General features: G+C 44.9%; 2 protein-coding genes across 3 annotated transcripts in view; one reads left to right on the forward strand and one right to left on the reverse strand.

The window, feature by feature from the left end:
• The window catches only part of GK5 (glycerol kinase 5), a 63,179-nt gene extending 62,211 nt beyond the window's left edge, over nt 1–968 (reverse strand). The window contains exon 1 of the mRNA XM_088466623.1: nt 762–968. Coding sequence (XP_088322749.1) covers nt 762–884 — 123 coding nt within the window. The 5' untranslated portion in view covers nt 885–968. The remainder of the gene's footprint in view (nt 1–761) is intronic.
• A 118-nt stretch (nt 969–1,086) lies between these two features.
• On the forward strand, nt 1,087–24,681 carry RNF168 (ring finger protein 168). Of its 2 annotated transcripts, none has more exons than XM_088466622.1 (7): nt 1,087–1,157; nt 10,815–11,152; nt 13,566–13,642; nt 14,007–14,186; nt 14,617–14,744; nt 15,267–15,339; nt 23,075–24,681. In XM_088466622.1, the coding sequence occupies exons 2-7, from the start codon at nt 10,840–10,842 to the stop codon at nt 23,981–23,983; spliced, it is 1,680 nt and encodes a 559-aa protein (XP_088322748.1). In that variant the 5' UTR covers nt 1,087–1,157; nt 10,815–10,839; the 3' UTR covers nt 23,984–24,681. The 2 variants fall into 2 exon arrangements, with proteins under 2 accessions (XP_088322748.1, XP_088322746.1); XM_088466620.1 differs by lacking the exon at nt 1,087–1,157 and adding an exon at nt 1,175–1,412.
• The last annotated feature ends 1,618 nt before the right edge of the window (nt 24,682–26,299 follow it).

Consider the following 26,299-nt stretch of genomic DNA (forward strand, 5'->3'; position numbering starts at 1 on the left):
ATTCGCCAACTTTCTCACTGTCGGCATTCTGACCGCCGGGATGCCGTACCCAACCCCTTCAATATATGGACTCACTTTTATGGGGCGATTCAATTTGTTTTGGGCACCCATAAGTAATGACACTTTTCTCATACAAACACTGAGTGTCCCAGGTCACTGTCCTATCCTGCTTCTCATCCTAGTTATTAAACAAGTCATCCAGTATTCATTTTGGCTTATAGTAGTACAGAAATACATCATCTGCAGTGTGCAGTAGGAAATATGAGCTAGGCAAAGGCTACAGGACTCATTTGTTGCAGTCAGTGTCCACATCATACATTTCACAAGTCTAAAGAGTGTATGATATTCTTTTGATTTAAAACTAAATTCCATTGACTATGTTGGCACTTTACCTACTTTCTCTACCTGATCCTTGTGATGAGCAATTGTAGTATACGTTGCGTAATACCTACTACTAGAAGTTGCATACGTACACACAATATAATATATATGCTTCCTCTTTGTAACAAGTAACTGCAGCAACAGTGGAACTACAAGTCCTATCATAAAGACACTGTCAGAGCATGCTGAGCATTGTAGTTCCACAGCACCATGAAAGCCTCATATATAACCTGCTACCAGGGAGAAGTAAATGATGACAGTCAGGAGGAAAGTAACTGAGAGCCTATGTAACTCTTGGTAACTGCACATTCCCTGTCTTTGGAGCGGTCATCAGTATCCACATCTGTGTCTGAGGACCACCCATCACCCCCTGCGGCTACCTTATCCTCCGCACTCCCGCAGCTCTCCGCAGCCTCATTGTATGCGTAACAGCGGAGGATCGTACTCCCAACATCCACAGCCAGGACCAGTCGCTCCCGGTACCCGTTCCTGGTGGAGCCCATGCTCCCGGTAGCACCGCACCGCTGCTAGATGCTATAATGATTGTAGTGGGCGCGGCCTCGTTGCATGAATCCATGTTCCCGGAGGGTGGAGCTGGCGGAGCCATTCATAGTCAGGGAAAGCAGCCATCTTTACTCTTGGCAACTGTGTACGTCATGTGACGGCGCTAGTGCTGGAAAAGCAGCATCACCAGCACCGGGTATAATAATGTACATTCTGAGCCAGGGCACGCTATTCTACGGCAATGACGATTGTTCTGAGGGCAATCTTTGGAGGTAGAACTATATCTGCGCTCTGCGGGCACATCAATCTTTACCAAGGGCACTGCATGGTAGCGCGGTTACGGATAATTCTTGGTCTCTGGGAAAATGGCCGCTCGTTTGGCCTCTAGTGATAACAGATTGGCGCGGTGCAGGGACTGAGGGAGGAGGAGAGAAGAGACCTCCGAGTTCTCCTGTCATCATTTGACTCGGAGGATTTGGCGCCAGATCGGTGGCCGTTGGCCGAGGCTGGGAACAGGCGACGGCGGGGTGAGTGCAGTGACGGTGAGGTGGGGGCAGGTCTGCTGTGTGTGTCCGGCCGGCGCCTACACTACGGGCTTGTGCGGGCATGTCTGTGTGCCGGGGCCTCACTCACTGGGTGTATGTTTGAGGGCAGGACACTGGGATCCCGATCACCACCATAGATCACTATGGCCACATATGTCAGGGCGAGTCCTGGCTCCTGCCCGGCCTCATGTGCTAATCTGTGCTGCTTATTCTCATAGTGGGGAGATCAAACCTTCTAAGAAGTGGAGAAGTTGCGCATAGCAACCAATCGGGTTCGAGATAACATTTATCAAGTACATTCTATGAAATGATAGCTAGAAGCTGATTGGTACTTCCTCACTCTATAGAAAGTTTGATACATCTCCCCTAACTGGTATGTATGTTCTCCTCTGCTTTTGCACCCTCCAGGCCAGGGAACCTGCTGTTGGATAATGATGTGGTTTGCAGGGGCTCTATATACAGTATGTGCCAATAGTGTTCACTCTAGGTCTGGCGCCGGACCTTAGATGGCACCCGCGGGTGCAAGTCACATTCAAAAAGGGCAGGGTGCATACTGCCTTTTTGAAATTGGGCATAGTGCGGTGCCCCCCCTAAAATAGCCTAGTAGGAACGCTATGCCAATCACTGTGTACCTGCAACGGGTGGCACTTACTGTCATCACAAAATAAAGGATTGCATACACAGTGTTACAAACTTTGGAATTTGCCCCTGTGCGGAGACTGTTTTGGCACAGGTTCATTTGGGAATGTTGCAACATCTGTATCAGTCATTTTTATTTAATTTTTTTTTAATTTCAGCTGTAACTGCGCAAATTATACCTTCATTATTATTTTGACTTTTCCTGGAAAAAATAAAAAATCAGTCTACTCACTCATCCTAACATGGCAAATAAATTCTGCCCATAGGGCCTGCTTCAGATGTGGACAGAGTTGCTGCTGTTTAGACGGAAGCAACAGCGATAGCTCTAACTTCTGCTTGCATAGTGATCCTAGCACCATCGGCTCATCTACGACACCATTGGCTGGCTGCGTGACTTTGGCAATCTGGCCGCCGCAGATACAACAAAGAGGCTAGGAAAACTGTCCTCCAATTGAGATCCTTGCCTTGTTCCTCCTATACAACGGTGGCGACGCGACGGCCTTCGCAGCCTTCAAACAGCATCAGACTGTCCATCACTGACAGCCTGATGCTGCACTGTATCCTATGTCACAGACCCGTACTGCACATGCGCAGTACAGGTCTGACAAACAAAGTCCCAAACATTGGTACTTTGCGCAGCACAACTGTCCATGTCTGAATAAGGCCCCTAATGGCCTGTGTGTGTATATAATATATACACACTAGCTCCGGCGGCAGGCAGGGCGCCGGAGCTAGAGAGGGCACTTCCGCGCGTGTACCTGAAAAGGGGATGTGGCCATTGAAAAGGGAGAGTGTCTATAAGACGCGTCCCCTTTTCATCACTCTGGAGGGGGGTGTGTCTACCCGGCATTTGCGGACACGCCGGGCAGCCCCCAAGAGCTGCTGACAGGTAGGATAGATGCCGGGCGCATGTGCCCAGCCACTATTTACCGGCAGTGTGCTTTTTGCCCTGGGCAGTTCAGAAGGAGGGCAGGGCTCAGCGCCCTGCTAAAACAGCCTAGCGGGAACGATATATTATACATACACACAGTTCCAGTCAAAAGTTTGGACACGCCTTCTCATTCAATGGTTTTTGTTTATTTAAATTATTTTCAACATAGTAGATTAATACTGAAGACATCAAAATTATGAAAGAACACATATGGAAATAGGTTGTAAACAAAAAAAGTGTTAAACAAATCAAAATTATGTTTTATATTTTAGATTCCTCAAAGTAGCCCCCTTTTGCTTTGATGACAGCTTTGCACACTCTTGGCATTCTCTCAATCAGCTTCAGGAGGTAGTCTCCTGGAATGGTTTTGAATTAACAGGTGTGCCTTGTCAAGAGTCAATCTGTGGAATTACTTGCCTTAATGTGTTTGAGACAGTCAGTTGTGTTGTGCAGAGGTAGGGTAAAGGCCTCCATACATCAGCAATCTGAAAACCACAATTGAACAATTTGAAGATTTATTGCCCGATCTTAGGATTTCCCAATCGAGCAATCTGCGCCCATACACTACAGATCTTTTTCACTGATTTGCAGATCGATTGCAGCAACACAGATCTGGCAATCTTGAAAGGCCCATCATTTTGCTAGAAACGGTCTGCAAATTTGCTGATCATGTCCATACACTAGCAATCTACAGCCCCAATCGATCTGTGAAATCCAACATGTTGGACAATCTGATTAAACAATTCCCATCACTTTTTGGTTGCAATCTGCGATCTGTGAAGCCCATACATTGCAGATTTTTATACACAATCTATTGCAAATTGCACGATTGCTGCAATCCATCTCTGATGTATAGGGGCCTTTAGTAAACAGTGGACACCACTATTTGACTACTGTTGTAATCCATATTATGGCACCATCCACTCAACTCAGTAAAGAGAAACGACAGTCCATCATTACTTTGACATGAAGGTCAGTCGATACGGAAAATTTCAAGAACTTTGAATGTATCCTGAAGTGCAGTTGCAAAAACCATCAAACGCTATGATGAAACTGGCTCTCATGAGGACCGCTCCAGGAAAGGAATACCAAGAGTTATCTCTGCTGCAGAGGATAAGTTCATTAGAGTTACCTGCCTCAGAAACCGCTAGTTAACAGCACCTCAGATTAGAGACCACATAAAGTCTTCACAGAGTTCAAGTAGCAGACAAATCTCAAAATCAACTGTTCAGCGGAGACTGCATGAATCAGGCCTTCATGGTCTTATTGCTGCGAAGAAGTCACTACTGAGGAAGAACAAGAAGAAGAAGAGAATTGTTAGGACTTCCTGTTCCAGCTCCCATGTGAGAAGCTAGTTACATTAGCTTTCCTACAGCCCCAGCTTCAGGGAGTTACAGCACCGGCATCCTGCCGCCTATTCTGACAATTTGGGTGTCTACTTGCACAGAACACCAGGGGCACTTGATGGACAAGTTTTTATCCACTTCTATGGCTGCTAAACCACAGAAGTCGTCTAGGTCAGAAACGGACCCAGGAATCCAAGATGGCCACCACAGCTGCTAAACAGGTGGGAGTTTCTGATCCTCAGTGTCCCCTCTGACTTTTTAACACTGACAGTGCTGTAACTTATGCTGATGTGGTCAGAGCAGTACAGGATGCTATGGGACCCATTATGGAGGCTCACTCTGCTAAGCTGCAGCAGGTTGTCTCAGACATGAAATCCCAGTTTAAGCAACTATCTAACACTGGGTACACACTGACAGATACATTGGCCGATCAATTGATCGGCCAATATATCTGCTGCCCGTCTGGTAGTGTGTACCCGCGATATGTCGGTGAACGTCGGTGTTCACCGACATATCGCATTGGCTATGCTGCACAGCAGATGGACAGATATGTCTGCAGACATATCTGTCCATTGGCAGGTGTGTCAACCGCCCGTACACACACAGCTGCAGCCATGAGGAGGGGTGCGGGACACGCCCCCTGGTCGCCGGGTCCTGCGGGCAGGCACAGATGATGGTGGTTCAGTGTGTACGAACAACAATCATCTGCAGATATATCTGTATAGTGTGTACCCACCTTAAGAGAGTTGTTAATACTAAGCAACGCATGGGAGAAACTTTTCAGGATGTGTCTGAACTTAAAACTAACTATGAGCAGTTGCAGAAATCTCATTACCAGCTGATAACAAAAGTAGATGACTTGGAGAACAGATCGAGGAGATGTCATCTCCACATCATAGGACTTCCTGAAACACTCAAAGGGCCTGCCCTGTTTACTTTTCTGCAGATATCTCTTTTGGAATTATTACATATTCGGGACGCCTGCTCTGGCCTGGTTATTGAGCGTGCGCATAGGTTGGGCCCAGCACGCGGGTCTCCTGACAGCAGACCATGTGTTGTTATATTCAAATGTCTCAGTTTTGTTCACAAAGAACTGATTTGGTCCGCATCCCGGAGGAATAGAGACTTACGCTATGAGGGATCTCTGATTTTTATTTTCCAGGATTACTCCTCAGAGGTCACCCGTGCCAGGAAAGAATATTCTCCGCTATGTTCCTGCCTCGTCAAGGAAAATAAAAAGTTTGCTTTATTGTTCTCCGCTCGGTTACGCCTTTTTGAAGGAAACACTTTTTTAAAGATTTTTCAACAGTGGCGGAACCTGAAAGTTATCTAATGGAAGCTGCTCTGGCTGCGGATTGTTCCTTGGTAGTAGACATAACAGTAGAAGAAATTAGGCCATCAGTCATTTGAAATTGGGTAAAGCACCCGGCCCTGATGGCCTCTCCAATGATTAATATAAAATTCTAGGCCCCAGAATCGAGGACACTCTGCTTTCTGTATTTAACTCTTTACGTATAGGTACTCCTACCCCTCTTTACTTTAATTTGACTCTGTTAAAAGTATTACATAAGCCTGGTTGGGACCCAGAACTAGCTAACTCATATAGACCTATATCTTTACTGAATACAGACTACAAACTTTATGAAAATTTTGTCAGATAGAATTAAGCTCATCTTACCCTCTATATAATACCTGAAGATCAATCAGGGTTTATGTGGAGAGTCATTCTGTAGTAAATATACGAAAAGTCCTTTCGGTGATGCAGTGGTTGGAATCCTCCGGGGCACCTGGCCATCATGCGTTCCTTTCATTAGACACTGAGAAGGCTTTTGATTTAGTTACCTGGGAACACCTTTTTGACTCTCTTCATTGCTTTGGTGCCCCTAGGGGATTTCATCGCTGTGCTTCAATCCCTCTACTCTGGTTATTCACCCCAAATTTTAAGCAATAATTATCTACCCCCCCCCCCCCCCTCCTTCTCTATACTTAGGGGGCAGCCCTGCCTAGTACCTTTTTATCACAACTCCTTTTTGCTATAGCCTTGGATCCTTTAGCAATAGCCTTACAGGCTCCCCCCCCCCCACACCTTTTATTTACAGGCATTTCTTTGAATGGCCTCGAGGTCAAATTAGGCCTCTCCAATCTTTATCAGCTATTACTGCTCTTATTTATAGTTTTGGTATGTTTGCCGGCTTCAGAGTTAACTACTCCAAGTAAAAGCTATTGCCTTTAGCCACTGACTCTTCCTATTTTAGTTCTAACCCTGTTCTATCACGTTTCTCCTGCTGCAGCTCCCCTCTAAAATATTTGGGGGGTTTTATTCCAAAGACGTTATCTTCCCTCTACTCTGTAAACTTTAAACCAGTGTTATAGTCGATTAAAGCCCTCACAACTAATTGGATGTCTTTGCCTTTTATCACTATCTGGCTGCATAGCAGTGATTAAAAGTGTAATTTTCCCAAAATTGTCATATATCCTTCAGATGCTTCCCTTCTCATTATCTATATCCGATGCTAAAGACACTCTCTCCCTTTTTACCACTTTTATTTGGAATGCCAAGAAACCCCGTATCGCATATGCCAAACTGATTTTACCTCAGTCGGAGGGTGGCTTCAGCCTCCCAGATGTCTCTGCCTTTGCCCAGGCGGCTCTCTTCAGATACATTTCAGACTGGCTCATTTCACTAATTGTCACCTAGAAGAAGCCCTTTTTTATCCGTACTGCCCCAGTGCTCTATTGCATACTCACAAGAAACAGATTCCTTGCAAAATAGTTTCCAATGTGCTGTTCTCACATACTTACTATCAATAAGAAACATGAACGAAACCACACTAGCTCCTTTTATAATACCTAATCCCTGTTTCTCTCCTGGTTTGGATAGTGGTGTGTTTGTGACCTGGAAACAGCTGGGCATCGCTGCCATTCGGGATATCTTTGACCCTGGAGGTTCTATCCGCACATTTGACTATCTGCGGGAAACCTGTGGCATTCCTCATAAGTGCTTCTTTATGTATCTACAAATTAGGCACTTTGCTCAAACGAGCCCCCCCCTGCTTTGCCTGTTGCCACAAATGGTGACTCTGATAATATATTGTCTGTTTTGTCTTTTAGCCGTACAAATACATTTAGGATATGTTATTTATACCCATCTTTACTTAGAAATAAAGAACACTGCCCTTGGGCTGGTACACTGAAAATTGGGTCAAGGATATCCCTTCCCTGGGGTCTACTGAGATGTTGATACAGCATTGTTCCACTTCTTTGAAATACTTACTCAATGGATCTACAGGAGGTTCACTTAAATGTTCTTCACAGAGCATATGTCTCGGGTGAATCTGGTTACTGTCCAAAATGTGGTGCGATGGATGCTACATTCTTCCACAATATCTGGGAATGTGGCAAAATAAGGCGTTTTTGGGATAAGGTAGTAGCATTTATAAACCAAGTCTTTTCTATCAATCTGATCAAACTTCCTATTCCCTGTCTGTTTCTAAATTGTTCACATTGGAACTTGGGTTCTAATTTCAGACATATGGTTCCGGCACTCTGTTTTAACGGTGGCTCAAAAGATGATTTTGATGCATTGGATGAAAAAAAAAAAAAACCCTCCTCTTACTTGCTGAGGTTAAGGCTGTAGTGCTAAAACTGATCTATTATGATCGCCAGGCTGCATTGCCAGAGATTGAGATGGGGGTGAAGTGTTTCTATAAAAAGTGGGAAACCTATATTTTTAAGTTAGATCTTACTGTTCAACAACAGATCCAGAAGATGTTTGAATTCACCACTTGGTACCTTCTCAGACAGGTCTCATGATTATTTATGATTCAGTTTGCAGTACATTTTTTTTTTTTTTCTCTTTTTAAGTGCCTACATTGGATATCTAGTTAATGGAAAACATATGCTTTAAGCTAAGACCTTTTGTCTTGTCTCCCCTCTTCCCCACCCTTTTCCCCCTTTATTGCCTACATCTTTCTGTTTTTTGGTTTTTTTTGATGGTGCTGCTGTTATTGGTTTGTGTTATACGGGTTGTTAAAAGTTGTCTCACATATACAGTATTGCTTCCCCATATCATAATCCTGTGTTATGCCTCAGCCCATGCTACTGCAGGATCACCATAGTATTTTCTTCTTGTTGTGATTTCTGCCTTATGGACCACGAAGACTTTTTTTTTTTTTTTTACTGATACACGAATGTGCCATGCGGAGTACTTTTGCTGTTTATCTGCTTCTTGAGTCATCCTTATGTTTGTATGCTGTATTATTCTTGCATTGTTTACCTGTTGATGACGAATTATATGGTCCCAATGTCAATACTTTCTATTTTGTACTATTGAAAATTTTTTAAAATGCTTTAAAAAAAAAAAAAAAAAAAAGAATTGTTTGGGCCAAGAAACACAAGGAATGGACATTAGACCAGTGGAAATCTGTACTTTGGTCTTATGAGTCCAAATTTGAGATTTTTGGTTCCAACCGCCGTGTCTTTGTGAGACGCAGAGAAATTGAGCGGTTGGTTTCTGCATGTGTGGTTCCCACTGTGAAGCATGGAGGAGGAGGAGGGGTGGGGGTGCTTTGCTGGTGACACTGTTGGTGGTTTATTCAAAATTCAAGGCACACTTAACCAGCATGGCTACCACAGCATTCTGCAGCGTCATGCCATCCCATCTGGTTTGCGTTTACTGGCACCATAATTTGTTTTTCAACAAGACAATGACCCCAAACACACCTCCAGGCTATGTAAGGGCTGCTTGACTAAGAAGGAAAGTGATGGAGTGCTGCGTCAGCTGACCTGGCATCCGCAATCACCCGACCTAAACCCAATTGAGCTGGTTTGGCATGAGTTGGACCGCAGAGTGAGGGAAAAGCAGCCAACAAGTGCTCAGCACCTATGGGAAGTCCTTCAAGACTGTTGGAAACCATTCCCGGAGATACCTCATGGTGCTGACTGAGAGAATGCCAAGAGTGTGCAAAGCTGTCATCCAAGCAAAAGGGGGCTACATTGAGGAATCTAAAATATAAAACCTATTTTGAATTAATACTTTTTTTTTTGTTTACAACATAATTCCATGTGTTCTGGCATAGTTTTGATGTCTTCAGTATTAATCTACTATGTTGAAAATAATTTAAATATTCAGAAACCATTGAATGAGGTGTGTCCAAACTTTTGACTGTGTGTGTGTGTGTGTGTGTATGTATGTATATATATATATATATATATATATATATATATATATATATATATATATATATAATGTATATATATGTGTGTGTATGTATGTAGTGTTCCCTCTAGCTCCGGCGACAGGCAGGGCGCCGGAGCTAGAGAGGGCAATGTCCGAAAAGGGGGCATGTCTATAAGACGCGTCCCCTTTTCGTTATACTTTGGGGCGTGCCTGGCGCTTACGGACATGCCGGGCAGCCCCCAAGCGCTGCAGAAAGGGAGAATAGACGCCGGGCGCATGTGCCCGGCGTCTATTCCCCGGCGGTGACCGGGTCACCGCATGTTTGTCCACCCGCGGGACACTGCGTCCCGCGGGTGAGAACGGCTCCCGCAGGCTGTTAGGGCAGGGCGCTTTTTGCCCTCCTCCTGGAGGGCAGGGTGCTTTTTGCCCTCCAGAAGGAGGGCAGGGCGCCGCGCCCCGCTAAAACAGCCTAGCGGGAACACTATGTATGTATGTATGTGTGTGTGTATATATATCTCAATGTTTTAGGCATATAGTATACACATGTAAACGAATCACTTCACACAAAAAAAAATCACAGGTATAAATCCCTTATACTATGCTAAGTGTTTGGATATCAAGTATCACAGTATACTCAGTAAGATACTATGTTTGCAAATCCAGTTTGTTGCAAATCCGGTGGTAACTGTGTAGCTAATGTCAATCCAGTGTTCTTCTAATAAGGCATAGCAAACACATTACTGACACACTGATCGCTAGCAATTGCAATGTTTAGGTAACTACTGGCATCGCTGGTCGTTTCCGACAGTTTCATGCCCGATTTAACGAGCAATTGAACCTTAACAATGTCATAATTCAATTGCTCTGTTAAATGGGCTAGTGGATACACGCCTTTTAGTTGAAGATTTTCTTCCTCTCCTTCCATCTCGGGTTGGTTAATATTAACTGAAGTCTGGTGGGGTATAGAGGAGTAGTAACCAAGCCCAAATCTCTTAGGATTTACACTGCCAGGCTCCATACACTACTGTCATGCCCCAGTGTCCATCATGGAATTGGAGAAATTAGTTTCACTGGTAAGTACAATTATCTTGTTTTAGTTTTTTTCATAGGAATTTGCGTAAAGTAAACCTGTACATATGTGTTGGATTTTCCTGAAGTAAAACTACTATGCGATATCCATTCTGAGTATAACCTAAATCTGTGGAAATAGTGGGACTGAGCAGCATTAAATTCAGTACTTAATTATGCATATGATACAATCGCTGATTCATACCATCTTTCTTCTGCAGATGATTGGAGCTGCTTAACTCCAGTATGCCAAAAAAAGGAAAATATCCTTTGCCACGATCAGAATGCCTGTGTGCCATCTGTCGCGAGATTCTTCTGGAGCCAGTAACGCTACCATGCAAGCATACCATGTGCCAGCCGTGCTTCAAGATGACTGTGGAAAAAGCCAGTTTGTGCTGTCCTTTTTGCAGGCTGCGTGTTTCTACCTGGGCACGTCACAATACCCGCTCAGGAACTCTGGTCAACCAGGAACTGTGGAATATGATCCAACGTCAGTACCCAGAGGACTGCAAGCGCCGTGCCAGTGGTCAGGATGCTGAAGAAGACGAGTATGAAGATGGTGAGACTTAATATTTCAATTTAAGAACACATCATATTTTAGCTTATTCGTATAGGTATTTTCCTTCTTTTTAATAGTTTGTATCTTGTGTTCCAAAAACGAAATTTTCGTGCACCAATAGAGAAGATGGCCCTACCAAATGTAGCACCACCCGTAACTGTTTCCGCCTCTGTATTTGAATTCCCAGATAACAAAAAATTTAGAATGTTTTGTCCTCATTACACTTACATTTTTAGACCTTTTTAATAACAAACTAATTTCTTGACCATGGTAACTTTTTTAAAAGCTTGTTTATATTAACTCTCTGCATGCTTGGACAGTCTGTTAACACTTTGAATGCTATGCTGGTTTGTTAACTTAATGAAAGGGGAAATATTTGTGTAGCAAACGTAAAAAGGACAATGGGGGGCGTTACCCATAGCAACCAATCAACTTTTTAGTTATCAGTTAATAGGATGTACTGTATAAATCTTGTGCAACACCTCCTTTTGTCCTCTTTGGAATGTTGTTCAGTTTCCCGCTTGGCTCCTGTTGCCCTCATACCGTAGATCAGCGATGGGGAACCTCCGGCCCGGGAGCCGTATAAGGCCTGGAGAATCATTTGTCTGGCCCTCGGAGCTTTTTTTTTTTGCTAGCCTCATCTGGCTAGCAGTGTGCCTAAGAATGGCATCCTGCAGCAGAGCGGCCCTTGCAACTCCAAGGAGCATCCTTGGGATGCTACGGGCATTGCTGTAATACCGGTGACTGTGGGCCCGCCCCCGTGCAATGTCACACGGAGGGGGCGTGGCTTGCACCGGGCCCACAAATAATGTTCTACATATCAAAATGGCCCTAGGTACAAAAAAGGTTCCCCACCCCTGCCATAGATGGTGGCAGATCATAGGTGTGTATGGGTCTGAGAATACAGTTTTGCTAAATGGGTTTTGTGGGTTATCTCGTGTCGGCTTTATGCTACCTGATGGCAAGGCTAAGCTTGAAATAATAGGTTGTATATACAGGTTGAGTCTCCCATATCCAAATATTCCGAAATAGGGAATATTTTTAGCATAACTGAGAAAGTGAAACCTTTGCTTTCTGATGGTTCAATGTACACAAACTTTGTTTAAAGCACAAATTATTAAAAATATAGTATAAAATAACCTTCAGGCTGTGTGTATAAGGTGTATATGAAATATAAATGAATTTCATGTATGTACACAAACTTTTTTTGATACACAAAATTATTAAAAATATAGTAGAAAATGACCTTCAGGTTATGTGTATAAGGTGTATATAACACATAAAATCAGTCTGTGTTTAGATTTGGGTCCCATTACCAAGATATTTCATTATTTTATGCAAATATTCCAAAATACGGAATATTCCGATATCCAAAATACCCCTGGTCCCAAGCATTTTGGATATGGGAGACTCAACCTGTAGTAGGTTATTAGTTCCAAGGTGCAGTATATACATTGTCCACAAGGTGGAGATGTGGCTCCACTGAATGTAATCTCCAGCAATACAAATTCAGATTGAACAGGGGGCGTCTGGGTTGGGAAGTCAGATAAATGTAAATTAAAATAATGATTACGGCTCAGAATGAACTGGGGGCACTTTGGATGCATAACCGTAAGTAAGATTGTGTTTTCTCTGGCAGTCAAACATACCACATAAAAGACCCCCATGCTCTGGTGCAAATAAAAATGACTGGTTCCTGCTTCTGCTATTCCACAGGTGCTGGGATGGTGTTTTTGATTTTCTTTTACAAGAATTGACAAGGGTCATTACTCTGACTGCACATGTTCTTTCTGACATCAGATAAACCTATTCTACAATTCTTTCAGGCAGAAAAGAGAATTAAGCCTTGTATCAAGCCTTTTACAGAAACACAATGCAATCTGAATTGAGTCTTTGTGAGAGATAAGTGGCTTACGCTGATAATATTTCTGGTAGCAACCATGTCTGCCTATAGGGCGGATGAACTGTGGTCTCTTGTGTTCTCCCCAGGGCCTATTTGTTGGGCGCTCCGGCCACAGGCTTTCACTGCACAGGGCTTCAGCTCACCCTGCACTAGTGGTGGGCTCCAGGCACTGTAATCGCTGGGGGAAACACATTCACCTGAAAGCAGGGGCAGCAGCCGAATTGGAAGACGCGGCTTACTCGCACCCAACAAAATAGTTTGTCTTGGCACCATCCTGCTGGTGGTTTCGGTGCCTGTCTTGGAACACAATCTTTATAAATGGCAGAGCAGGAATCTCTTGCTTTTATTAGCATGGGCTAATTACTATTGCTTTAGTAAATGGCAGAGTTACCTCCTAGCTAGGTCTGTTTTATATAAAGAACAATTTAGCTGGAGAAAGCCAGTTACTAGTGTCATCCTTATATTGGAGAGTTTGGAGTAACTTGTTGTTTTTTTCTCTCCTTGCTTTAGAATCGGCCTCATGTCCAACTCGACTCTTATGCAAACCAGGCGAAATCCGACAAGAGTATGAAGCAGAAATTAGCAAGGTAGGATCTCCTTCCAGCAAATGGTGGCTTCTCTTTATTAATCATTTGCAATCATGCTGACCCCACTGAAACCAGCTAAGTATACATTGCCTACATTGGAATGTTTGCCATGTAATTTTCTTGGGTGACCTAATGTCCGTGCATACAGCTGGAGTGTCATTTCCTTCACTGCTGGGAGGGAATAATGAACATTAGAATATATACTTTCTGCAGGTACTGTGCAGCTGTACACTGAAACAATGTTTAGCAGCTGGTAATGAGCTACTTTGCAAGGGAAAGTGCTTTATATCTTTGTATTAAACACTGCACCTTTATTTTACATTTTCTGCTTCCATTCCTCCCTGTATTTTTTGATTCTCTTAAGATTGAGGCTGAGCGGCTTAGTAGAGAAGAAGAAGAACGGAAGGCAAGTGAGGATTACATCCGGAAGCTGCTGGCGGAGGAAGAGGAGGAACAACGGCGATCTCTGGAACACACACAGACAGAATTAGAAGACCAACTGAAAAGAGATGAGGAGCTGGCTCGCATGCTGAACAATGATCTGGTAAGTTTAGGAAGCCTGGGCGACTTCTAAATCCTCATTGCCTGTATTGAACATGTTTGCATGGACTCACTGAAAGAGAGATGGAGTAAATGTACAGCCCTCTCTCTTTCCGTGAGTCCCACCTCTTTTTATTACATTGGGAGCTCAGTCATTATCAATATAAACCCAGTTTAAGCCACTGCGGTTTTCAATGATCGGAGCAAAAATGCCTGGAGACCCTGCTTGGTTAAATTGAAAGTTAAATAGAGAAGTGTGGTCCAGAAGTCCTGACGATATTTGTTCTAATACAGATTACTAGGAATCATCCCAGTGATTTGTGCTTAGTACTGTTACATTGTTGCTAGCTGTGGGTGGAAAGACTGGTTAAAATCAATGCATTTCTTGATTATGAAGCAATTATAGGTTTGATTAGTATTGTTTCCATAACTAGAATGAGTCCACTGCATCTTCTGATCATGTGTCTCCTGTGGGATCCCCTGTAATTCACAAGCGGACAGTCACCTCCAAGTCCTGCAAAACTGTGAAGGGCAAACCAAAATGGCCTGGTGATATAGAAAGGTAATAATGCTAAGCAAGTAGTTTTAGGTTGACCTGCACACTGTGGTTTCTGTAGTATCTCTGCAATGATATTGCATTAAATGTTGAGTAATAATGACCATAAATGTACAGTATACGAGTATGGTCTACACTTCATATCAGAGACACCGAGCTCCAGTACACACAAGTCCCTACCTTGGTAAAGCTGACTGTATATAAATCCTTGTACATACGCGGGTGCCAAAATCCTCTATGGTGCAGTTTTATCCTTCTTACTATACAGTATTACAATTAGATTCTGGAAGTCTTCTTTACCATTTAATCCTATGATGGCACATCTCTCTTCAAAATATAATGATGAGGTCAGCTGTAATGCAGCATTACTGTACCTTTAAAGCAAATCGTTATGGGTTGTATTTACGCCGCCAATATAGTGGCATTGACACAATCTATCTTATGGTAGTCCATCAAAGTGTGTGCTAGTCAATTATTAAAGAATTTGAATAATAATGTACTGTTCTCATTACCTTTAAACCCTTACAGGTTTCTGTCCCCAAAGCCTGTAAAGACCATTGGTATTCAAGGATCTGATCAAGCCAGGAATACAGATGTTCTGGTAAAGGCATTTTCCTTATAACCGTTTCACTGAGGGAGTCAAAATGACTGATCTTCTACATATTTGAAATAGCATGTCAAGTAGTACTTATTGGTTATTAAATGGGGGATTCAATCAGCAAGTGACAAACTGACCCGTCTGTATCTGCATTTCAATTTTTCCTGGTTGTTGACGGTATGCAATCGGGAAGCTGGCAGACATAAGCCCGACAGCTGGCCTCCCGACTGCTTTATCCCGGAGAGGGTTAAATGTCAGGCATCTAATTCTAGACGCCTGTCCTTTTACCGGCGCCCAGCATCCCGATTGAAGTGATGCCGGGCGCCGCTGCGGGGGGGGGGGATATAGGTTTAGGGCTCCCGGGGGGACTTAGGGTTAGGCATCCCCCCGGGAGGTTAGGGTTAGGCACCCCCCGGGGGACTTAGGTTTAGGCGGGGGAAGGGGGGGGTTAGGTTTAGGCACTGGGGGGAAGGTTAGGGTTAGGCACCCCTAAGGAGGGTTAGGGGGGTTAGGTTAGTTGATACTTACCTGGGGACGATCAGGATTTTCAGCCCTATTGGCCTGCCGCTGTCGGGATTTGAACGGCGGTGATTCATATGTATTCCTTGTTGACAATGTGACAAGAAGCCATTGCAGCTCATTCCAGTAGTGTGTTCTGCCACACAGTGGAGTTCCTTGGCGTGGAACCACACATGTTCCTGTTGATTTGCTAGCTGAGCTAGTGTGCATTATGTGGCTCATTTTGCTATGTGCAGCGGTCGTTGATCTCTATCAAGTGATTTGACCGTTCAGCAGATTACTGCTGCTGGTTACTATGCTTGGGCAGCTTTGGGGAAATACATCTGTCGGTGTTGAATATATACTTTCTCTATCATTCACTAGGGGACACTGGAACTAGTTCACTGGGGTATAGAGGCGTGGATTGTTGGAGCTGGCAATTTAAATAATTTAGAAGTGTAAAGCTCCTCCCCCTCTATTCCCCACCAACCCTCAGTTTAGAAAAATGTGCCTAAGGAGCTGGACACTATAGGACAGAGTTCCAGCAGTATAGTTTAATTTATTAAATTTTTTTTATATATATTTGAATAGATTACCTAAATTAGGGACCTTTCGCCACCTCTATAAAGGTTGGGGTCTGGGTCCCTGACGCCCTGACTCAAGTCAGGCAGGAGTGCACAGGGCTTATACAAAAGCTCCTGACAGCTGCTCACCGCCACATCAGACCTGCAGCACCTGTCAACAGGCTCAACGGGAGAAGTAAATCAAGGGAGCCACAGTGAACCCAGCAGCGCGGTTCAGATCAAACTCCTGAAGCTCAGGAGTTTGATCTGTTTGGTAAACCGCAAGAGAGGTCTGTTTCTCCCTTCTCACAACAATTTAAAGACCAACTTTCTGTGGCCTGGAAGCAACCGGATAAGCATATCCAGATTCCACGACTTTTCGCCTCCAGCTATGCATTTCCATCATCTATGATGGAAATGTGGGAAACACCTCCTCCAGTGGATGTATCCGTTACTCTGCTATCAAATAAAACAACGCTCTCAGGCCTGATTCAGATCCGCTCGCGAGCGCTGAGCGTTCACAAGCTGGTCGATGGTGCCCAAGTGCGCATGCGCACGATGGAGGGAGCTCCGTTGTGCGCATGTGCGAGACCCGAATAGCGACGGCCAAGCAGTCGCTATGGGTCTCGCACCAAAGGGGGAGTGCTGTTGATTGTGATTGACAGCACGCCCCCTTTGGTGGGCGTACCGGGGGCGTTGCTGCCCAGACGGAGGCATTCCCATGGGAACGCCTACCGTCTGGGGGCCGGCCCCACTGACATCACTAGTGATAGAGCCAAAAGCACTCCTGGGCTTGTGGCAGCGAGACCCTACCGCAGGGTCTCGTCGCAAGCCCGATGGTCTTGACCATCGCGACCATCTTTTTGGCTGCTAGCATAAGCTGTGGGTGGTCACCCACAGCTTTGCGAGCGGCCAGGAGGCCGGTCCTATAATAGGTAGGAGGGCCCTGAATCAGAGCGAGCATTCTTGTCAGAGCGTCCGGCTCTGAATCAGGCCCTCAGTCCCTGGTGCTACGTCACTCAAGGACCCTTCGGATCGTAAGTTGGAAACAACACTACAATCTGTGTACACTGGCGGGAGCACAACTCAGACCAACGCTTGTTAGTGCCTGGGTTAACAAGACTATAGCCTGCTGGGTGGAGCAGTTGATAACTGGTTTGGACTCCGGTACTTCCAGAGCAGAGCTACGAGTACTAGCGGAACACATTCGGCGGTTTAACTGGGTGAGGCTTCCAAGGATATCTGCCAGATCAGTGCACGTATATCCGCTTCCACTACTGCAGCCCGCAGAGCTCTCTGGCTTCTCTCTTGCTAGGCAGATGCAGAATACGTGTGTGATTGAGGGTCTGCAGTTCTCTGGTACTATGCATTTTGGTCCAGAGCTGGACAAGTGGTTATCTCCCAAGCCATAGGAGGTTAAGTATACCTTCCTCCCTTCAACTGCCCCAACACCCAGGAGGACTTATCTGGTCCCATGTTTTATTCCTTTCGTGCCTCGCAGCCTCTTCGTAGTAGAGCCAGAGGTGTTTCCAAGCAGGCTAGAGGTCGCCCACAGATGGTCGCACGTCGACAGGAACAAAAGCCAGTTGAAAAACAGGTTGCATGACTGTCTCCCATCCCAACTGGGATCTCCTATGGTAGGAGCTCGATTAAAGACTTTTCAACAGGTTTGGAGCCAGACCTCTTCGGATCCGTGGATTCGCAGATTACTTTTCGTAGGGTACAGGATAGATTTTTGAAGTTTCACCACCCAAATTTTCTTCACTATGGGTCTGCCGGTGTCGGCACACAAGGCCATGGTTCTGCAAGAGGCGAATCAGTCTCTCCTGAAATCAGCAGTGCTGGTTCCGGTTCCAGTACATCAATGGGGTCTGGGGTTCTACTCAAACCTTTTTGTGGTACCCAAGCCTGACGTGTCAGTCAGGACCATTCTGAACCTCAAGTCTTTAAATCAGTATCTGATGGTTTATCGCTTCAAAATTGAATCGACTCAATCAGTCATTGCGAGCTTGGAACCGGTGGAGTTTCTCATTTCTCTGGATGTAAAAGATTCGTATCTACAGTGCCTTGCAAAAGTAACTCTTCCCCTTGGCTTTTTACCTGTAATTGTTTTTTTTAATCTGAATTTTATGTGATGGATCTGCACAAAATAGTCTTAATTTGGTGAAGTGAAATGAGAAAAATTTAAAGAATTTTTATAAATAAAATTCTGAAAATGTGCATATGTAATCACCCCCTTTGCTATGAAGCTCCTCAAAAGTGTGAAATCTCAGTGTCACATGATCTGTCAGTATAAACACACCTTTTCTGAAAGAGGCTGCAACACCACTAAGCAAGAGGCATCACACCATGAAGACCAAGGAGTTCTCCTCAACAACTTTGGCCCTGACTTGTTTGAAGTACAATTCTGGGTTGGATTATAAAAAAATATTTAAATCTTTGATGATCCCCCGGAGCACCATCAAATCCATCATCATCAAATGGTAAGAACATGGTACCACAACAAACCTGCCAAAACTCAGACAGGGCAAGGAGGGCATTAATCAGAGAGGCAGCACATAGACCAAAGGTAACCCTGAAGGAGCTGCTGAGTTCCACAGCAGAGACCGGTGTATCTGTGCATGTGACCACAATAAGCCGTACACTCCATAGAGCTGGGCTTTATGGAAGAGTGGCCAAAAAAAGCCATTACTTAGTGATGTTAAAAAAAATAATATACGATTTGAGTTTGCCAAAAGGCATGTGGGCGACTCTCCAAATGTATGGAGGAAGGTGCTCTGGTCAGATGAGACTAAAATTGAACTTTTTTCGGCCACCAAGGAAAACGCTGTGTCTGGCGCAAACCCATCACATCCAATCACCCCAAGAACACCATCCCCACAGTGAAACATGGTGGTGGCAGCATCATGCTGTGGGGATGTTTTTCAGCAGGGACTGGGACACTTATTCGAGTCGAGGGAAAGATGGATGGTGCTAAATACAGGGATATTCTTGAACAAAACCTGTTTGTCTGCCTGTGGTTTGAGACTGGGATGGAGGTTCACCTTCCTGCAGGACAATGAACCGAAGCATACTGCTAAAGCAACACTCGAGTGGTTTCAGGGGAAACATTTAAATGTGTTGGAAAGGCCTAGTCAAAGCCCAGATCTCAATCCAATTGAGAATCTGTGGTCAGGCTTGAAGATTGCTGTTCACAAGTGGAAACCATTAAACATCAAGGCGCTGGAACAGTGTTGCCTTGAGGAATGGGCAAAAATCCCAGGGGCAAGATGTGGCAAGCTCATATGGACTTATCCAAAGCGACATGCAGCTGTAATTGCTGCAAAAGGTGGCTCGACAAAGTACTGACTTTAGGGGAGTGAATAGTTACGCACGCTGAAGTTTTCTGTTATGTTGACCTAAATGTGGTTTGATTCACAATATAAAAAAACAAACAAAAAAAAAAAAAAACACAACTTCACAGTTGTAGGCATGTTCTGTGACTGAAATGATGCACGCCTTCAAACAATCCATTTTAATTCCAGGTTGAGGCAACAAAACATGAAAAATGCAAAGGGGGGTGGTGAATATTTTTGCAAGGCGCGCCAATGTCATGTCTGTCATGATTGCACACCTTCGGACATCAGGTGTGTCCATAATTCCATACTTGGACAACCTGTTGATCAAGGCCCCATCGGAACCTCTTCTCTTGGACCACGCCTTGCTCACATACAAGACTGACGCAGCACGGCTGGATGATCAATTTCTAAAAATCCAATCTAATTCCATCTCAAAAACTCAAGACAAGGCCCAGGACATTCGGGTGCTAGTTTTCAGACCAAAGACTGTTTGTACGTATTTGTCTTCGTCTCTTAGGGAAGATGGTAGCTTCCTTCGACGCACTACAATTCGGATGATTCCACTCCCGTGTTTTTTAACTGGACCTCCTAACACAGGGGTGTGGGTCTCGCCTACACCTTCGGATGATTCGGTTGGCCCCGCTATCCAGGGCGTCTCTCCTCTGGTGGATGCAACCCAACAACCTCTTGGCGGGTCGAAGATTTGTAGTGTGGGACTGGATAATCGTGAGGACAGATGCCAGGCTCCGTGGATGGGGTGCGGTGGTCCTAGACTCCGTTTCAGGGCCGTGGGTCTGCACAGGAAAGACGGTGGCCCATAAATGTGTTGGATCTCAACCAGTGAGGGTACAGTCGGACGACGCGAAGGCCGTTGCTTATATCAACCGACAGGGCAGAACTTGAAGTCGCATGGCTATGCCAGAAGTTACTCGAACTCTCCGGTGGGCTAAGAGTTGGTCAGTAATCCTATCGGCCGTGTTTATCCCGGGAGTGGACAACTGGGAAGCAGATTCTCAGTCGCCAGGATCTCCACCCAGGGGAATAGATGCTTCACCGAGACGTATTCCAGGCTTTGGTCCGTTGTTTGGTTTGGCCTCAGGTGGACCTCATGGCATCTTGCTTAAACCATCAGCTACCAAGATACATGTCCAGAACTCTGGATCCGGCTGCAGAGGTAGTGGACGCAGTGAACAGTTCCATGGACCTACGAAATGGTTTACCGGTTTCCTCTAATTCCACTTTTTCCTCGTCTACTAAATCGAATAAAACACTAGTCAGCCTCGGTCATACTCATGGCACTGGACTGGCCTCGGAGGAGTTGGTTCTTGGACCTTCAGACTCTTAGCAGACGACACGTGGCTCCTACCACTTCGTCCGGACCTTCTGCAACAGGGTCCTTTCGTACACCCCACCCTAGCGCGGCTGTGTTTAACGTGGCTGCTGAGGCTGCTATCTTGAGACGAAAAGGCATCCCAGAATCTGTTATCCCCACTATGCTTCACGCAAGGAAACGTTACGGCTGCGCATTACCACCGCATTTGGCGGTCTTATGTAGCATGGTGTGACCAGACCAGTGGTTCCCAAATTGTGCGCCGCGGCACCCTGGGGTGCCTCATTACACTTGCAGGGGTGCCTCAGGTTGGTAGTCCAGCACAAAATCATCAAATTATTTATGGTCAATGTAATGTAAATATGTGAACAAACAAAAGCGCAAACCTGTCGCCCACTACATAAATGAAGCTGACAGGTAAGCACAATTTACTTCACTTTACTACTTCACTACATTTTATTTTATTTTTTCTGAATTTCTCAAAAACTTTTGGCTTAAGGGTGCCGTGTAAACAATTCTGATGTACTAGGGTGCCGCGATACAAAAAAGTTTTGGGAACCAGACTATTGCTTTTCTTAAACTGGCTCAATGCTGGTCTCTGTTTGGGGTCATTTTAAAGGTGCAGATTTCTGCCCTTTCTATTTTCTGTCAATGCAAATTGGTCCTTTATACCTGAGGTACAGACTTTTCTTTAGGGAGTGTTATGGGTGCAGCCACCTTTTTGTTCCACCTACAGCTCCCTGGGACTTTAAATTTGGTACTTACGTTTCATCAGTCTTCCATGTTTGAGCCGCTGGATGAGGAAGATATAAAGTATTTTGTCTTGGAAGACTGTTCTCCTTGCATTGGCTTCGGAGTTGGGGGCCCTGTCGTTGAAGCCCCCATACCTTATCTTTCATGATAGGGCGGAGCTCAGGAAGCAAGCCGCTTTCCTTCCTAAGGTTATGTTGGCTTTCCACATAAATCAGCCTATTGTGGTGCCTTCCATGGCTAAGAACCCTGGATAATCTTCTACTCTGGATGTTGTTAGAGCTCTCTGTGTCTATGTGGCTCGGACAGCGTCTTTCCGTAAGTCAGATATGCTTTTTGTTCTGTATGATGCAGTTGGGACAGGTTGACCAGCGTCAAAACAAACGTTGGTGAGATGGGTTCGACTGGCTATACGTCAGGCTTATGTCAGCAGCGATAGGCAACCTCCTCCGTCTATTTCAGCACATTCCACACGCTCTGTGGGTGCCACGTCAGTGGTGCCTCTAGCATGCAGCTGTGCCGTGTGGCTACTTGGTCCTTTTACATTTGTGAAGTTTTATAGGTTTGACACGTTTGCTGCCTCAGCTTCACGATTTGGCCGCCTTGTTCTGCAGGTTCCTCAGAGCGCTCCCGCCCATGGAGAGAACTTTGGGACGTCTCCAGTGTATTAGTTCCAGTGACCCCTAGTGGATGATAGAGAAAATGGGATTTTGGTACTTACTGGTAAATCCTTTTCTCTGATTCCACAGGGGACACTGGATGCCCACCTCAGCGCTGTTCGGTTGGTTCCGTGTGTTTTGTGTAGTTCTGTTTACTGTGTGACCTTCTAATCTTTAGTCCTGTTTATTCTCCATCTTCTCTCGGTTTTCATTTTTCTAAACTGAGGGTTGGTGAGGAATAGAGAGGGAGGAGCTTCACGCTTATTTCAATTATTCTTATTTGAAATTATTTTTAAAGTGCCAGCGCCTACTATCCACGCCTCTATACCCCAGTGTACTAGTTCCAGTGTCCCCTGTGGAATCTGAGAAAATGATTTCCCGGTAAGTACCAAAATCCCATTTTTATATCATCCTTGTATAATTATAAATGTCACATGGAGCATCTAGTTACTGTAAGATAACAGAAAAATGTCAGAACCTTCGTAATGTAGGTGAGGCTACATTGCTTTTATTTTGTCTAGTTCCCACTAAAATTGATATTTAAAATAATAAAAAAATATATACAACTTGCAACTCAATTGTTAACTTTTGTTTTTACAGGATATCAGCTCCAGCATGGAAAGTAATGCATCTGTGTTGGGGGATTCGGATGAAGATGCCATGCCCACCCTTTCACCTCAGTCTTTTTTCCCGATCGGTGGCAGAACAATGCAAGAGTGTTATACAGAGCAGCAGTTACCTAGTCTAACTAAACACTATCCTACACAAACCTACAGAGATGGTTCGCAGACACCGGGATCTTCAAGGTGCCAAGGAACAGCCAACAAAGCCGGAAATAATAAACAGTCAAACACTGATATTGTGGACCTCACCACACCAAAGTCTTCCAACACCCTGGATGGCCATAGTAAGTTCAGTTGTATGGAATACAATATCAGCAGTAACCCACAGCAATCACTTACAGTAACTCCTAAAAGACCTCTAGATCCTTCATTTGATCTAGATGACCATGGAGCTGAAAAGAGGCAAAAGGTATCTTGTTTGGAGAACAGTGTAAGTCCTGGATTCCATGCAGAAAAGTTGATGGAGCTGGAAGAGACTCTCATTGAGCGGAAAACACAGGAGGAGCAGGACAGGCAACTGGCTATCAAGCTGCAAAGGCTTTTGGACAAAGATCTGAAACAAGTGAGTAGACAAAAGGGTTCCCCAGATGAGTACAAACTGCGCCCTAAAAGTACAATACAGCAGCAAAAGCCTGTGGACCTTAAACCACATAAAATGTCCTTCTCTAAGGACAATATGGCACAAACTAATGCAGGTAGCCCTGAAAGTGAGGAGACGTCAGATGAAAACAAGAAACCTGCTCCTAAAAACAGTGTACAATACCGTCAAACTAGGGCACCCACATCATCTGTGGGATCCTTATTTCCTGATGGGGTAAAAGTCCTGCGACAGAGTAATAAACAGCAAACCATACTGGACATGTTTAGAAAGTCTTCCAGAAAGTGATTATTCCATTCAGAAGTGACTTACTGTGATTTGATCATTGCGGCTAACTCTTGAAGGGTTTGGTTTCAAAGTTTCGCATTGAGGGTTTTCGTTTTAAAATAAACCTGTAACAATTTAAAATACATTTCCACACAAGCTACATTGTTTTAATCTTATACACTTTTTAGGTGGTAAAGCACACTGGAAACAATGTATAATTGCCATCCAACTGTAATGCAAGCAGGACCATGAACCCATGGCATACATAATTGCTTCTTTAGAGTGTATCAGTTGGGGAGAGTGTTAGGACTTGTCCTTTAAAAGCAGCGAGACTTTTTGCTGCTGGTAACTGCATGCTTCATTGTCTTCACTTAGGCATGTATTTGTATTAGGGGAAATCCTTCTAGGTACAGATATTTCCTGCCTGTTCAGTACAGTTACATAATTTAGATGGCACAGTTTAGCAAACATGTTTCATTTTGCAGTCTTCCAGCATGGGCAATAAATCCTATCCATGTCAAAGGTTTAGGTGGCACACAACCCACTTTTCTTCCCCCGCTTTATTAAAGGTCATCCTTGTTTGACGACTGAGACAAATATTGACTGTTCTATCATTTTTAAAAATGAGATGTCATTTCTATTTGTGTTCTAGTTGAAACCTATGGTATGCAATAAAATGTCATTTGCAAGTAGTGCTAATGCACTCCTGCTGCCTCAAAGTCCTGGATCTGTCATTTATGTACATAATCTTCTGGCTGTCAGTGTTAGGTAGTCTGGTGATACCACTTTTCTGACACTAGCATTTAATTACTTTTCTTCTTCAGGGTCCATAGGGCTACACAGGGAGACATTAGGGTGTAGGTGGTGGATGAGACCGGACACCAAACAGTTAAGCTTTTGAACTCCCAGAATGCTCAGGTCCTTACCCTCCCCCTCCCCCCCCACCTCCCTATACCCTGAGCCTGAGGCAAATTGCTTTGCTTGGTGTCCGGCAGGAGCTGCCCAAGCTGCTTTTTGTTTTATGATTTAATTTTTTTTTTTTTTTTTTTTTTACTACTTTAGAGCGAGCAGCATTAGACAGTCCTCCGGACATCTATGCTGCCGCTCCCATCACCCCTCCGTGACACCAGCCCTCGGCTTGGTACTCTCAGCGTGGCTCCCGGGGACCTTGCTAGCGGTCTCCGCGGGTGGACCCCAGACTGCAGCTGGGACTTCGGGGGACAGGTAAAGCGGGTTACCGCTCGCGGTAACCTACGCTTTGGCAGTCTTTACTGGGGGCTCCACTAAACCACCAGGGTACACATTGGAGCAGGAGTCCAGTGTCCCGGTGGTTAAAAATCAGCCAGGGGAGGTCAGCTCTCCTTTTTATGCTGCCCCTCCCCCAGCTCAGGGCGCCATTCCACCGCTGTCTAGCCGCGCTGAGCTGATACTCCTCCCACGCACCCACAGATCTCCAGCGGCCATTTTCTACAGGCACAGCTACAGCTCTCTCAAGAAACGCTGGGTCTGGTCCCCTCACATACCTCTCCTTGGAGTCAGGTTATGTAGCGCTATAGCTTACCAGACACTGCGTCTGAGTAATTATGTGTAGTGCCCTGTGCAGCTGTCTGTAATTTCACTTTTCTAACATTATGCCTTTTCATTTTTTCTCACTATAACCCTAACATGCCAGTGTATAGAGTGTCCACTGTACGTCACACCTACTTGTATTTGTGAAGACTGTCACATACTGTTATTGCACTCTGCTCAGGGCCATATTTCGGGCTGTGTTTCCCTGCATGTGTATCTAAACTAAGGTTCACTGTATTACATAACCACTTGTATTTGTAAATAACTGTCACATAATTACCGGTTGCACATTGCTCAATGCCATATCGTTTGATTTACTACCCTGCAACTATGTCTAGCAGAGGTACGGGTAGCAAGCAAGCTACTGCACCTGCACTACTCTCTTGCAAATCCCGTGCAGCAGGCTTAACTGAGGAGGATTTAATTCTGGATGGGCTATGTGTAACGTGTTGTAAGACAGCAGGCCATTCAGCCCCTGCTCTGGAACTCCCCTGGGCTTCCTTCACACAGGTGTTGGATACAATAGCAGACCGCCTATAGCAGCCTCCTATACCTTCTCCATGGCTAAACCTACTCTCTAACTCAGTTCAGAGTTAAAGTTAAGCGGCTACCTCCACGCCCTTTCAAAATATGTTGCCAGGTGAGAAGCTCCTACCCACTAAAACTACGAAGCGTACTGTGCTAACATCACAATCTACGCAACTCTCAGATTCTGAGGAGGCAGAGGACGCAGATCTCTCGCAGAGTCTCCCCTGGGGAGGAAGAGCC

Source organism: Taudactylus pleione, unplaced genomic scaffold (genome assembly GCF_031769625.1).
Source record: "Taudactylus pleione unplaced genomic scaffold, aTauple2 ptg000066l, whole genome shotgun sequence".
Taxonomy (NCBI): Eukaryota; Metazoa; Chordata; class Amphibia; order Anura; family Myobatrachidae; genus Taudactylus; species Taudactylus pleione.